The sequence below is a fragment of the Anopheles moucheti genome, chromosome 3, assembly GCF_943734755.1.
Source record: "Anopheles moucheti chromosome 3, idAnoMoucSN_F20_07, whole genome shotgun sequence".
Taxonomy (NCBI): domain Eukaryota; kingdom Metazoa; phylum Arthropoda; class Insecta; order Diptera; family Culicidae; genus Anopheles; species Anopheles moucheti.
The window spans coordinates 2,427,354-2,443,638 of NC_069141.1; the positions used below are offsets into that span (position 1 = coordinate 2,427,354).

The 16,285-nt window shown below is 43.8% G+C and overlaps 1 protein-coding gene across 8 annotated transcripts in view; it reads left to right on the forward strand.

Moving 5' to 3' along the window:
* The first annotated feature begins 1,782 nt into the window (after positions 1-1,782).
* Positions 1,783-16,285, forward strand: part of LOC128301500 (restin homolog) — a 54,389-nt gene continuing 39,886 nt past the window's right edge. For 5 of the 8 annotated variants that reach the window (XM_053038019.1, XM_053038020.1, XM_053038021.1 and 2 more), the window contains exon 1: positions 1,783-2,169. In XM_053038019.1, coding sequence (XP_052893979.1) covers positions 1,833-2,169 — 337 coding nt within the window. In that variant the 5' untranslated portion in view covers positions 1,783-1,832. Of the gene's footprint in view, positions 2,170-7,798; positions 8,249-16,285 lie in introns of those variants that run through there. The other 3 variants (XM_053038024.1, XM_053038025.1, XM_053038026.1) reach the window with 1 other exon arrangement.

A 16,285-nucleotide genomic window follows, 5' to 3' on the forward strand; every position in this document is an offset into this window, starting at 1 on the left:
CTCCCGTTTGCCTTAGAAGTGAGTGCGGTAAGACGTATCGACATCGCGGTTCATTGATTAACGACGCGCGTCGCGTAAAGTTCGATGCGGTGCACCTTGTGGCGTGGCTTCTTTCGTGATTACATTTTTGTTGTTGTTAGTACCGTATCGCGAATCGCGTAGTGCAAGAAGGATGAAATGAGATGATCCGAATGCGCCGTGCAAAGAGAGCATGCAATTTGTTTACCGTTTCGCAAATGTTGATCCAAAGCAACGAAATGCAAGGTTCTCCGACTGATAGTTGTGGGCAGTGTTGATTTGTGCGCCCCGCTTACGCAATTTACGCGTGTCGGAAGCGTTTAGCAGTGCGGTGAGTGGTGGAAACCGGTGATGTGCTGTTCGGTATTGGAGTTAATTAGATGATTAGATCTCGGGCGCCCATCGAATGGCGGACGGGATTTGTGAAAGTAGTGCAGCGAGAAGAACGTCAGCATCCTCCATCCTCCCCTAGCCGAGCAGGCCGAGCGAAACGTCAAGCGGATGCGGACGAAGCAAGCAATGAAATGAAGCTTCAAACACACGCGAAATCATCGCAGCGCAAGGCGCGGTGTCTACGTGTGTTTGGGCAAATGGGAGTAAAATGGGAGCAAATAAAAATGCGTCTCACATTGATTAAAAATAGATGCAAGGTGTGTGCGAGTGGTGTGGTCAATATTTTCCCACCAAATTGCCGAACCCACCTGCATTCTAGAGACCGGCCGGTTGCCTTGGCAGCAAATAGTTCAAGGACACTTTGTTTGTGGATGCTTTTCGTCGCCTTTTTTCGACATATTTTCACCTGCGTAATGGACGGAAATATGATGCGATTGATATGCTATTACCATGCTCTTATTGGCAATTAGAAACGCTTGTTAAGTTTATTGTTTTTTTTCTCCTTTTTTCTGTCGCTTGTCACATTCAATACGGTTCGTGCTTGATCGCATTTCTGATTCCGTTCAAGTTCAGCAAACAACCGGCGAGTATCGTTTGTTATTGTTTACCTTTTTCCTGTCCCGTCGTTGTCTGTCAATTGATTGCTGCGTGTGCGTGTCCCATTGTTTTATGATGAAGTAATTTTCCACCATAGTAGTTTATGCTTTTCATGAATAATTTTAGGTAGCTAACACGGTAAGTACTTTATTATTTTATTTCTAATATAATCTAATCACTAAACCTTCTTCGGGCTTCTTCTGACGCACAACATTATTCCTTGTATTTATCCAACGAAAGAATTCCTTGTCTTGCAAGTCTTCCTTGATCCATTCCTGTTCGATCACAGTAGACTGAGAGTCCGCACATTAGCTTCAATTGAAGTGCGTTTGCTCTTGCAATGAAAGCATCCCAAAAATAAAAACATCTTTAAAAGATTGAAAGATCTCAGCGAAAATAAATGCTCGTAGCAAGGGGAACGAGGCAAATAGAAAAGAAGTCAACCTATTTCACGCACGAATGCGTGCAATGCGTGTGTGTGTTTTGAAATGTTGTGTGTGAGTGAAAAATGGCGCGTGAAGTGAAATGTCGTTAGTGGAGGGCGACGCATCTTTCGCCAAAAAGTCTCAAAGTTCTTCGACAACGGTGCGGTTTTTTTTGTGGTGAATTATTTACGTGCGTAACAAGTGTCACTGTGAAATGTGCAATTATTGTGTGATTGGTTAAATTTCTCAACGAAGAGCATTTAATTCGTAGCCTTTCCGTTTCTGTGCAAATTGTGTCCACACGTAGTTTGTCTTATGATTTTGTGCTAGAACGAAAGAGCAAAATCAAGTGAAGTGTGTGTGTGAGTGTGTTCGTGTTAGTTTGTGTAGTGATTATCGATGGAAACAGAAGCGAATGATGCGGCGCAACCGTCCCCATCGGTTGCTAATGGGGAGGAATCGACCAACCCATTGCAACTGCCACCTGCAGGTGATGGTGCATCCGGCATACAACCGCCGAAGGTGAGAGCACTGCCGAAACCATCCGGCATCAGGCCACCGACCGCGAATCTGCACGGTGGCTCGACGAACTCGCTGGCGAGTACGAGCTCCCAGCTAACTACTGCCTCATCTGCTGCAACCGGAACCGCCACAAGCACAACGTCCACCCGGATAGGGCGGCTGTGCATGGGGCATACACCACCGAAGGCAGGGCCTCCGCCACCGGAACCAAAACGTAAGTGTGCTGTAACAGTAACGGTAGAATTCGAATTGAAACCCGCACAGAAATCGGCAGAAACCCGCACCCGCATCGAAAGCGCCCTCTTTTGGTTGGCAAATTAACTATGTGAAACAATCACCATTTGAACAGCGCCACCTGTTGGTGGTGAAAAGAAATTAAACTTATTTGCTTCATCTCTTGCAAATCCCAATGTTAGAATATCTCGACATCATTTTACAATTTTAATTAAAGTACCATCATGTAATTGTACGCACGGATGGAGTCGTGCGTTGACAAATAAAGCCCGACAGCTGTATTTGTAATTGTATAGCAAAGCGTGGCCTCCAACACCGGGGTGGAGTTCTCAGAATTAATTCTTTAGTCATTAATTCCTAAAGTCTGCTAGATGTAGGGCGCTTAATGGTAATTAATTTATTGACATCGAATTGTTCTGGGCATGAGATCTGGTAACCATGCTTTTAACACTTAGAGACAGTTAACGCCCATCGTCATCATCGTTCTTGAGTGGTGGTGCGTAGCAAGTTCTGCTCCAATCGATAATGTTAATCAATTATCACACATGACAAGGGCAGTGTGCGTAAGCTATAGTTGAACACGCTGCCGTTATTGAATTGTCCATTAGCTTGGCATGTACGTAGGTGTTCAGTGGTATTGGAAGAGATGTAGTTGTACGGTCCTAGACGTGAGATGTTTAACTCGATTTGTCTTATGGACGAAACAATCGTTTAGATGTTAGTTATCATGAGATTAATTTTACTTTTCGCATTCATCAAAAATGTAATGATAACCACTAATTTCAACGAGTAAATTGAGATGTTGAAACTGCTATACAATCCGTCAAGTATCCCATGGAGGATGCAATCATCTTGAGATTGCACTCGTTTGTGCTTCATCATACCCACCATAAATCACCTTTCACTATCTTATTTTATGTTGGGAAAACTCTAAACGGCCTTATTGTCCGTTCCTTGCTGTGAGGAGTTAAATATCTCGAAGAAGAATCATCACTGAACTTACGGCAAATAACAATATTGTGAAAGGATTATGACAGGTATACAGATACCCAACAATTAGTACTTTGTACATTACGTATACATACTTTTCGGAAAATCGGTACAACAATGATTGCTTTAAATTGGAAAACACTTACTAATCCAAGCCTACCAAGACCAAGTCTACGACATTGTCTATGTTGTTCTGTTCCACAACTTTTCCAGACACACAGTTAGTCTTTACTACCCATCAAGATTATAGATTGTGCAGTGGTGTGTAGTGTGTAGATACGATCAACAGCTTCCATGTTGACGGAAGTGTTTCCAGGCAACACACTTAAGACGATATTAATAATCGAGTTATTTGTTGCTGCTCATTGGAGTGTCTTTGAGTCGGAGTTTCACTCATTGGAGTGAGTGTCGGTACTGCGCGGGATGGAAAATGTTTGGTCTATCGTTTTCCTTTACACTAGATACCGCTAGATACTGGCGACAAGCGTATACCACTGCATACAGCAGCAGAATACATACACTATCGCTAATCAATTTCGAACAACGACATGTCATTCAGCGCACCGCGTGACGTATGATGGGTTCGCCTCCATTCAACAACCACCTCATCCATCCTCGCAATTTGATGTCTCGCACGAACGGAAGAGCGAATAGTGACAGCAGCAGCAGCAGCAGCGAATCTTAAGGGCTTTGGCCACGCTTTTGCTTCATTACTTAGTGTCATGTTCAATTAACGTGCACATTATCCGAAACATTCGCTCGTACCGATGGGCACGGGTGTGCATGGTGCGACCCCTGCAGCGCGACTTGATTTTAGCAATTCATGTGAAACATCAACCGGGACCGGGATTGTCTTGAAGCACTTCCGGGAGCGGCAACCATCCAGCCGGTGGTGGGTGCCTCGAGCTTTTATTTGCCGATCTGGTGGCGGATGAGGATTTTGCTCGTTTTCCCTTTTTTGTACGAGTTTTGCATAACTCATATAAGCTGGCCTATCGATGAGATTGACGCCGGCTGCTCCCCCCGAAGCATTGAAGTAGCGGAAACTGAGATGCCAGTGCAAACTTGGACTTTGTGGAGTTCCGTGGTGATTCTCATTTCCGAGAAAGTCCACCATTTTCATCTGTCCCCTGGTGTAATCGGGTTTCGCTTTCGTTCATTTCCTTTCGAGACGTGGTTTTGTAAAATGAGGCTTCGTTCGAATTTAATTCGGCAAGGGTCGTTAACGATCAGGTTGTGGTGTGTTTGTTTACGGCTGATTAAGAGTTTGTTAAGCTAAATAACTTCTTTCGGTGTGCTATGGTAAGGGCTTCGAGATTATCTTTTATTTACAAAGTTTCATTGCCAGCAACATGATAATCTACGTTGTGGAATATTTATGCTCCCGGGCAGGGCCACTATATCCCTTTTCGGAGGATACAACTCCAGTGTAGCAAAGTTACATTGAATGGTGCAAATTTTAATCATTTTCTCATCAGCTGTGGCTTCTCCCCCGTGTGTTGTTTATTGAAGGATTTTCATTTTTCCTGCACGTTAACAGCACACTTACGCTGTGTCAGAAATGGCTTGGAAAGCTTTTCTGATTTGGGATTACGAAATTGCTCACACGAGTTGACGAGAATTAAATTGCACTCCCGCAGCTAGCAGCTAGCACAAAGTCTGGACGATGGTGCGGATAGATACATCACTTTGGAAAACAATAAAAGTAGACGTTAGAAAACACCACCATCTGATGGCATGTTAGCAGCCTCAGTGTGGTCTCAGGCCGTATCAGCTGGAGAGTAATAGCGGTAGCGGATAGAATTGCAATCGTATCTGCTGTTGCAGCAGGACTGCATGCATCGCAAACGAAATGGGATGAACAAATGATTGATTTTATTAAATCCAATGCACTCGTCACGGAAAGGCACAGATGCGATACCGCTCGACGGCAGAGATACTTTGTTTAAACAACGGATTCAAGTGCACTCCAGTGGTACCAGCCTCGTAAGGATACATGTGTAACGATTTCAAAGCGTGGTTGAGATTGGTTCGACCATTACGAGCACCATCACTTGGATAGCTTGAAGTGCTTTTTCTTAGTTTCGATCGAGATGCATCAATATTATGCTTGCAGTCGCACAATTGCTGATGTATCTTGTCTGGATGTTGACTTTGGGCTGGTGGTTTGTTGATAAAGTTATTAAGTAACGGTCATTATACGGCGTAAGTGTTGAAGAGGGCTTTGTTTTCCCTGTGCAAATAGTGGCATTAGGCTTCATCCTTTGCCAGCAAATTGATATGTTCGCCTTATGAATAATGTTGAACAAACCAATTAGAGCGTATGAAGGCACATTAAAGAAAGGGGAAGTGGAATGAACAAGATATTTCCATCCACGATCGATCCATGATGAAGAAATGAATTGAAATTTATCATAGAACCTAGTCGTTAAATTGATGCATCTCTGCCAATCCAATTAGGACTTTATTATCATTATCGTGCCTTCTGTTTATTAACATTCAATTGCTTGGTAGTTCCATTGGAACTTCTGTTGAAATTAATTTAGAAAAAATATATCAACCGTGATCAAAAAGCTCGAATTCAATGTCAAACTTGATATCATTTTTTGTTTCTGGGTTTTGCTTTTGGAAGTTATGTTATATATAACGTTTAGGAAAGATTTATAGAAAAAAAACGTTCTTTGTATTACTTTACGAGGTCTATATGTTGCTCGTGCACGTAGCAAAAGCGCACGTACGACTTGCATAGGAAATTTTATCCGAGATTTGGGAATTACTCTCTTAAAATGGTCCAAAGTGTTTACCAGTAGTCATTGTGTACTATTCGAACTTCTTGATCATTATGGTGAACATCAACACGGTTAGAGTACGTTTATAATTTTTTCTCACAGATATTTGATGTTTTATCTATGAAACCTGTTTTTGCAACTCGTTTTCTTTCCAAAGATGCCATGCGTAAAGTTTTCGGGATGGCTTCTTTTTTGCTCGCCATTCTTTCCATTCATGCCCAACTTGTTAAACGTCCACTGATGCGGTTTCGTGTGTTCGTTTCGTTCCTTGGGGTTTAAGCGATGAAATCATGAAAAGAAGTAGAACTACACAATAAATTTCATCATTCTGCACATCCCCGAACGGATGGAACCGGAATATGATCAGCATCATCATCATCATCATCATCATCATCGTGACCGGCACATATTTCACGGGTAGCCCTGGCTGTGATGCGCAATATGCCCAAATGGGACCGATTCTATCGATTTGTACAGTTCGATGCGGGCCACCCTACACGTGGCTGGCGGGTAGTGAGCTGTTTGTCTATATTTACTAATGTAGGTGGAGATAGGCTACGGCGGGACACTTTGGGGGAGAGTTCCGTGTCAGGTGACTTGGGCAGCAGGGGCTTGGCTGCATCTCCTGTGGGTTTTTTCTTTTCACTTTTCGCGTGTCCCACGCCTACGCAGATGGGACGGGGACCTATACACACAACCACCATTAGCAAACGTACGTCACGCTGTCGTCCGGTGGGAAATTAATTTTATGCACGCGACTCATCCCCATTCCACCGTAACGGGGCACATTTCCTTAAAGAGACCCGGATCAAACTCGAGTTTCGTTTTTGTGCTCGAGCAAAGGAAGGAATTGTAGTGTGTGCCCCCCCTAGCCGGCCGATGAAGATGTATGGAATACGGCTACACGCTAGTTCGATATTCGATATTCGTTGAAATGTGGTTCCGTAGTAAAGCGAGGTGTGAAAAACGTAGATTATAAACAGTGGGGGTTGCCATCCCTTGATTGTTTGCCGAGTTATGACAGGGCGATACTGAAGATGATGAACCGTAAGTGGATGATTTATGGTTCCCTTGTGTCTATTGGATCTTCGTGAAGTTGTAAATTTTCGGGTTGCGAGAAGCGATCCATTAACTGGTTGCAAATATGTGAAAACCGGTGAGGTTGATTGAATTATGATAGTACGATAAAGGATAAAGGGTGTTTAGATTAACAATTCAGAAGCTACCTCTATTGTCTTTATCAAGATTAATCTGACGATATCAAAGTTCATTTCAATGCTAACGTTAGTGACTGAATTTAATTTTTCAGATGTTTTGACTTTTCGAAGACCATATGGCGTTAGTTTAAGCATTATCAACTCAAACGGATTCACTTATTTATTACAAATGTGTGTCTATAGGTATTAACTTATATTAGTTTTACTAATTAAATCACCTTAAGGGTTCTCTTTTCTTCCTCTCTTTATTGGCACTAAAGAGGCCCGTTTTTTACTTTATTTTACCCATAACTAGAATGTTTGTCATGCGTTCGGTTTTGGTTACTTGGGAAATTAATGCTACCATCACAAAGTCATGTATCTGACTAGTTATTAGAATCTATCTCCTGCAAGCAGTTAACATATTCTACTCACGGTATAAATAAGCTTCCAACAAAGTCATCCACTTAGCCTAAAAGCTCAACAATCCGGTTGCTGTGTTGCGTACGACACAACCACATCGAAACCGCGCAAGCTTTACGCGCATCGTGCACGAAGCAAAACAGCGCAGCCGAAGCCGAAGCAGCGCATCGCCGTTTCGGTCGCGAGATTCGTCAGTTCGTCTTGAGACAGCAACCTGCACGCAACGAGCGAGGTACGAAACGTGCGCACTTGCGCAAATCGCTATAGCGCGCAGCACGACAACACAACACAACACGAAACAAAGCGTGATCATTCCGTTCGCGTACCGCGGAGTTGTATCGAAACGTTACAAATTGACGGCAAATCGAGGTCACGTAACGCTGGGTATCGAAAAAAAACAATAATTTGCAAGAACTCCGCAGGTGTTTACGAAACCGCACCGAAACGAAGCGTATTTGTTGGCGGGGGTCGTCACCTGATTCGTCACCGTCACCGTGATTGAAGGCATCCGACACCGAGGGCCGGTTTGGGAGGAAAAATTTGGATCTTGTCGAAGGCACTCCTTCTGGAAAGAAGATTGTAAATCCCTCTATCCGCTAACGCCAATTGACTGAGGAGCGGCATCTTCCCACATTTGTGATACTGCGTGCGAATTATAAAGGTAAATTTATTGGAAATAGTTAGTTGTGCAAGTTGATGTGAGTTTGGTGAAGTTTTTGGCTTGTTGCGATGCGGATCTCCCACAACCGCAGTGTCCTGTGTGCTCAGTTCCCCCAACCTTCAATGGGAAATTAAAGTGTTCTCGTACAGCTCGTGAGTGGTTTTATTTGAGCAATTTCCAAGGCAACCGTATCTGCATTGTGCCTTTTATTTGCATTTCCCAGGTGGAAAGTTTTTAGTAACGTGTGCGCGAGTGTGTCGGTCGCTGCTCCAAGTGTATTATCGCGCTGGAAAGCAGCGCTTAAATGGACTAAATTCAAATGAGCTATGGCCCACAAAAATAAAGGAAAAGTGAAAATCATAATATCGTCCAACCTTGAAGCTCTCTCGGAGCCGGTTTCGTCGTCCGAGTTTGTGCGCCTTTTGTTATCTCCTCGGCAGTAGTCTACTGGGTTTTATACTTGCCCGGTGGATAGCGATATCCCCTTGCACTGATATCATCGGGGTGGCTCTTTGGCTGCAAGAAGTTGCCTGGGAGCTTTTGCACATTTCGTTCTGATGCAACCGCCGGTCGCCAGCGGGGCTTGTTGGATGGAGGGTTGTTGGGCGGTGAGCAACACTCACACAGAAACGGCCATTTGCATTTGGGGCTCTGTTTATGTTCCACGGGTCGGTGGTCCGGGTCGATTGTTTGCTTGCTCTCCGACTGCGGGAGTGTGTGCATCGGTGCGTCTGTGGGGGTTGACGAGATGGAGCGATGTTTTTGTTGCTGTTGTTGTTGTTGTTACCCATTTCGAATCCGGCCAGTCTTTCACTCGAAAGTTGATTTTTTGGGAAGGGAGCTTATTTTGTGGCGAAGTATTTTTGTTCCGGCACTACTGCGCTGTGTTGGCACTGAAAAATGTATGCGCAACCAATTTATCTTAACTTTTGCCTCTCCTCGTTATCCATTCGTATGGTTTCGCACGGTTATTCATGTGTGTGTCTGCATGTTTCCGTATGTTCCACTTCATGCAAATGAGATCCAAATGTGCGGAAAAGGATGCTCAATATGGTAGTGTAATTTTTTTAAATACACTTTTACTTTGTTGTTGTTGTGGTGTGTGTTTCACAAGAGAACCTGCACCTGCAGAGGCGTTGGCGTATATTTGGTAAACGGTTTTAAACTTTCCAATGCAATTTCTCAGTGCTCATAAATTAAAGTGCCGGATTATGTGTATCCTCCCACCGGACAACGGATCGGATACAAAAAGCAACGATTTAACACATCAAATCACTGTTAGTTCGCACTAAAGCGCCACGGAGTCTCCAATAAAAACAAATCGAATGAACATGATTTATTGCAACAACGTTCACAACTCGTCTATCTCGCAACACAGGGGTGTAAATCATCGCAAAACATCCTCTTATTTCATGCAAATATGTGCATATCCGACGAATCCAAACAAAAAGCTGACAAGTCAGACGTCAATTCGCTACTCACGTTTCGCACTCATTCTTTCTCTGCTTCTGCGTACGCAAAAATGCGACGAGTCGTCTGTGGTGACATGCCGGAAACTGGACAACAACGGCAACGGAAAATAGTTTCACACTTTCCAGTGCAAGTCCCAAACCTGTAACACAATCATGTTGCGTCTCGCAATTTCGCTGCAAACGCACATACACAATCGGCTGTTTAATTGACATGAGGTTTAGCAGCTCACCGTGCACCAGAACCACATCACATCTATTGGTGCGGAAGTGTATCGTGTTCGAGACCGCAGGAAACTTTACCGATTTTACGCACAGAAGCGATGTTGCAAGTGTCGCCGGGCAATGCTGCTGCACTCGCATGCAGTTGGTGGCAAAATGGCGCCAATGTTCTCACCCGGTAACCGGAACCGTTGCCGGATGGTTTCGGTTACAGCTCGGGTATGGCTCTGGCCGTTATCGGCACACGGGGGTTTTGTTGTCATAATCGTTCGACGATGTTCGTGGTGGAACGCGAGGAAAGCTACACAGCGAGGAGTTTCTCGAAACGGTTCCCCATCCGTCTGTGGTGATGTTTACTTGCCTGCCAAGACCAGTGTCGCTGGCTGTGTTGGATGTTTGGTTGTTTCATTGCTAAAGCTATGCAAATTGAACGGACAGATTGGATTGGGATTGGTGGGAGGGAGTTGTTACCATTGTTTACGCAATACATACATCAAACTGTTGGAGGCATTTGTGCTGTCGAAAAGATGGACGAAGGAAGTGTTTGTTTGATATTATCGGGAAAGTGTCGCTATGTGTTCAAGTGTTTCTGCCTCGTTGGATGTGAATTCTCGGGAAGTTTGACGAAGGCACGTGTGGGTTGGTATTGCAAATATGGTATTACATTTCAATTGGAAGCATTACTTTCCACGTTAAGTGAATATCTTATTGGCGTGAAGTATTCCCAACACTCCGTCGCCCGGGTGTTGGAATGTTTTAGAATATAATAATGGATTATACGTGAGTTTCCAAAGAGCGTCTTATTAATCAGACATCCTATCAGATATCAGTCACATGTAATGTATCTTCATTGGATAGTTACAGATTCGCATACTGCACTAATTACACAATTAGACATTCGACTTATCTCATCATCACATATTTAAAGTATTCTAGTGAAGGATATTATCTAGAATTCAAAGAATTCTTCACAATTTCAACAGTCCCAATATGGTGCCGTTCAACCCGTTTTGGGACACATATTTCACAGATGCCTCCTCTAGTATCAAGGATTTGTCTGGATGTAGCCAGCTGCTGTGTGTTTTAACTTAAAGTTTTAAAAGTTGAACTGATATTATTAAAATTACTCAATTAATCTCTCGAGGCTTTTCACGTAGACCTTGAGGTTTGGAAGTATTCTCCCTAATGATTTATAGATCGCGTCAGATAGCGGTGTCAGTAGAAAAATCGTCTCTCAAAACATTTCCAATATGGGGGATTTCCCATATGGGAGAAAGAAGAAGATTTTTAACAAAAGAAATCAAATTTCCTCCCCAAATGTGTGACCTTTTGCCGAGACCCGTCGGACGGAGACAGAAGGTTTTCACTTCCAAAGTAACAATTAACCAACTGTCCGCAATTAACCTTCACGATGGTGCGACGAATCGATCAACATCCACACCACCGTCCGGTTTGAATCAATTTTGCACTCACTGTGGCCAGTTCCATGGGTGCGCATCCTTGAACGATACCATCCATTGGCCCAGAACGATTGGCTGTGAAGCGATATGTACGGTAAGGTTTAGTGAGCTGGAAAATGTAGCCCGGGGATATGTTATTCGAGCGTGAAATTTTCTCTGACCTTGTGCCAGGTGCAATTCATGGAGTCCTTCCTCCGTGTCCGCTTAATGAAGGCTGAGCTATGAACAGTGAATCATTCCGCGTAATGAACTACCGCTCCGCGGAATGATGCTGATGGCGTGTTGAACCACCGTTTTACATGACGCGATGTAAATCACACACGTCAGCACTTGTTGCATGATGTTTGCGTGCAAGAAGTAGAAGTTTGTAAAATAAAATCTCAAGCAAGTGACAAGAATGAGGGTATGCTGAATATGAAAATGGTATTCTTATGAAATTAATTATGAAATGCGGCTCCAGCAATCGATGCACTCGATCGTGACGGACGTGCAGTTGCTGTCAATGTTGGACAACCGGGTTGGTGTGGTACCTACAAGATACGCTCTATCGAAACCTGCCAGCGCTGTCGCACACATGATGGACGAAAATCACGATTAATCAACATCAATAAAACAACATTATTGCAGGTGCAGTGAAGCTGCCACTTATTGCCATCCTGATGGTGCGATCCTGATCGAACCCGATTGATAGTGTTGCGATGTGCTCGGGCGATCCCAAAACCATCGACATCGGCCAGCTGTGCTCGTCGCACGCTTGTTGTTGGTGGGGCTATGGTCTGTTTGCTTTCCTGCACCCCAGCCGTATGTTACTTTCGCTCGGCATAGATTCCTGCCTGGTGGTTGGGGGATCCCATTCCACCCGCTTCCCGACCGGACTATCGATCAATGTCAGAGTGTACCTTTTGAGCATGCCACCGCCAAGTTTGTCAAATCAGTGTCAAATGAGTGCGAGCATGCAACGCCAGGCACGTGGAAGGGGAAACGGAGATACGGTACGGTCACGGTACTGGCGGTCAGACTGGGCGAGGAACTCCCAACAAGAGAACTCTTCACAGAGCAGCACTAACCTTGTGCAACTTCGCCATGTCACGATGTAGTTTGGCGAAAATGTTTTTATTAGACCGGCTGCGAGACGGTCGGTTTCGCTGGATTTCTTTACCCGGTTTGGATGTAGCCGTGTGACGTGGACCGGGGGAACACGATTTATAAACCTCGAAAGACAAGCGGTTCGTGCAACAACTTCAACTACAAGAGCGCCACGGAAGGCCCAGGTCGCAGTATCGTTGGGGACCGTTCGCAAATCCTAACGCGAATTCGTGTCTGTTGCTGTTGTGTGGCACATATTTGCACCGCAGATATATCTTCCCTTCCGTTCGTCCTCTCGGCCAAGAGCATTGGTGTGACCTTTTCCTCACTCGTGACAAAAAAGGCAAATCCCTCACGAACGTGCGTTTCGTGGCGGATTTCGGGTACCGTTGTTGGGTGTGTTGGAAACATGTTTGGAAGTAAAACCCTTGCTCAAGTTCAGCTGAAGGCATAACGGTTCCCTTCGTTATTGCTGATTTGTATCGACCATGCGTGGTTTTGTTTTATTTTGTCTCAGTGCCCTGCTGGACTCTCCGCTTCCTTGCAGAACATCCCCGATAGCTTAATGCAATGCAAAGCATGCCCGCGCGAGCCGGTTCGCGCACCATTTGGATTTCGCAAACAACGTAAATAGAAATGAATTATTAATAACGCCGTGATTTATGCCATCCATTTAGATGTCCACCTTATTTTTGTTTTTGACTGACACCGGGTATGTGTGCGTTGATTGGTCATCGGACCGATCGTCACCATGCCACCATATGGAGCTGGTTATTCTGGGACGCGGCTGCGTGCCCCGTTGGCGGTACTTTTGGTGGATGACTCCCGTCGTGGCAGAGCTGTGGGTGGCGCTTTAACGCATCCCGATACCATCAGGCGACATATTTAATCGCCTTTTGTTGATCGCTTCGATTTGAACGGGCTGATCATCCAAAAATGACAATGTGAGAGATCACAATTCGTCACAAAGTGATTCGTCTTCTGAGCACAGTAGAATAAGACGCATATGAGAGAGTTTACTCGACCGGGTAAATGATGATGCTGGTCATGTTGATGAATGATCATCGTATATGGATTAAAAATGTAAAAATGATCATTTAAACCCACGTTTTGGGTCCAGAACAATTACGGAAGTATCGCAGTATGACGCTACCTCCACGAGGAAATATTGGGGACATCTTTGAAGTGTAGCCCTCATTGGATGTAGCGTCAGAGGTTTGGAATGGGTATAAATTGTTTAAAGTTATTGTTAGATATAAATATCCTGTAAAGGAACTGCTCTATACCACCGTATATGGAAGGTGGAAGCAAATACCACTATTGGCCATTATGGGGAGGAACTCCAATAAAAAGCACGATTAGAGTGGATTCTGAGCAGTATGGATATCTTCCCGTTTGTGACACAAACAGGCGATCCCGGTCGGAGACGAGATTGGCAGACTTATTCCATTGTGCATACAGAGAGACTTTAGATGATAATCAAAATCTTCAAAATCGTACGTCGAAAACAAACAAAAGAAAACACCTCACTTTCGTTCCCCACAACACAGCGGGTAAGGGTAATATTATTGGCAGCTAGTTTACTACTTCATGTTACCATATTTGGTGGCTGGATTGAGCGTTTTTTTTTTGTTTTCTTTGGACATACTCCCCGCCCCCCTAAACCTCACCATCTAGCTCGGGGTATGAGCCATGGCAAGTGTGATACTTTATGGATGTAAATAAAGTCGTAATATTTTGGAGGTTTTCGAATTTTTCGTGCTGTTTTTGGCAACGATACGTTTATTGGCGTTGTATACAAATATTTACAGCCATCGTTCGATTTTACGACGTCGCGAAAAGCTGTTGATATAGTTTGAAATCTTAACGAGCTATCAAGTGGTAGTGCGGTTAGAAAATGTTTGTGGGGTGATCTTCTGTTTCCATATTGTGATAAGCACGGCTTGGAGGTGTTTTTTTTTGTGGTCGTTTTGGTCGCTGGTAGATGATGTGTGCGTAGGACATTAATATCTTCGATAAAATCAGATCTTATCTTGCGTCAAAGAGGACCTACGCGACATTTCTTTTTTTTACTGTGAGTGTGGTAAGAAACGATAACGTTATTTTTCTTTGCTTATCTAAGTCCCTTTTGCAGGATTTTGGGATATTTGGATAGTAAGATATCCATGACGCTTTTGCCCTGTACCGCCCAAAACTGTAACCATGCAAATTGCCATAAATTGAAACAGTTTTTTTGTTTTTATTTCCTAAAGCAGAGTGCGTAATGAAAGGCACAGGTTGGGCCTTTTTTTAATTTTGTTTGAGAAACATTTTCCATTCGCCACAAAAGCTCAAACTTCAACAGAACAGAAGCAAATACAAAAATAATAACCAGAAAAAAACACTCCTCCGTTAGTGGTTTTTGTAAATTACTTCCGCTTCTCAAGTTTATGCTGTTCACCTTAGCTGGACGGTAGCATTTGCGGCTCGGTTCAATTCATTCGATGCACTGGTCGAGAATGATGCTTGTTAGTAATTTTCTTTCCCCGCATACAGCGCTAGGTATGGACTGACCGAAAAACCTACTTCTTCGCGAAAAAGGTACGTTTTATTGTGGCAGTCTGACTAGAGCTAGACAGACACACACACACACACACATACAATCACTCAACTTTGGCCCCGTTTGGAGCGGAAATATTTAGCTGAGCAATAGTGGAAGTACACGGGAAAGGAAAGGTTTAAAACCTTCAATCTCGCCAGGGAAGAGAAATTTTAAGCAGCTTCAAGCTGTACGTTCTATGTAAGGTTGTTTATGGCCTTACTTTCAATCGAACTACGGTGAACTACCCGTGCCTCCCAAATGCCTAAAACCCTGTAAATAGTGGCCGGCTTCCGGTCGTTAAGCTATATCGGATCACGAACTTTAATGGAGAAAACTGACGGGTATGGCTAGAGGAAAGTTTCAGGTGCAGTCGACGAAAAGAAGAAAAGGGAATACGTTCAATGGACAGGAAATTGGGAAAATATTACGCATAAAACTCCCGGTTGCCATTGAGACATATTACAATAGTTTTGCATTGTCGTTGATCTCCATAATCCTTCTTCGTGATCTGTTCATTGTTGTCCCCAAAACATTGGTAGACAATTTTGTGTGTCTGTGTGCGTGTTTTTTTTCATGGACAACAACTCAGCCGAATGACTTATTGTGGGAAAATCGTGGCCAGTTTGTTGTGAGACTCTTCGGTTCCGACGAGACTCGATGAGCGTGTTGTGCAATTTCCCAGTACGTGTTTGAGTTCGTGGAATGATGCGGCCCTGGGAAAATTCGAAATAATCGTTTGGGTGTGTGTGTGTAACAATCGAAAAGTGAAGATTTTTCCGCATCGTTACGCGGCTGGACTGCTGCTGTTGCGTTGAAGGTTTCGCGTATCGGTTTACCACTGCGGGAAGCTGCAAAAATATGCCATTTTTTGTACGCACGCATAGGCTGATTCATGGCATCACTGCATTTGGCCGATGTTTGATGCTATTTGTGATTTTTAATGACTCAATCGATGTTTTGGTCGAGTTTTCTCCGATGGTTGTTGTTATATTTATTACCCTGCTTACGCAGTACCTTTACGGATCGAATTAAAGTGCAATAGTTCTGCAGCAGTAGACAATATATTAGCTATTTACTAATAATGGCCATTATTTGCTTCACCTGGGATTTTTGGAGGTTTTATCCCCATATTCGGTAGTAAATGATGAGGTAACTTTAGGCAGAGCTTTTAAAGCTATTTTGATTTTGCATTACATTCCTCACACGGAGGTGGATATCC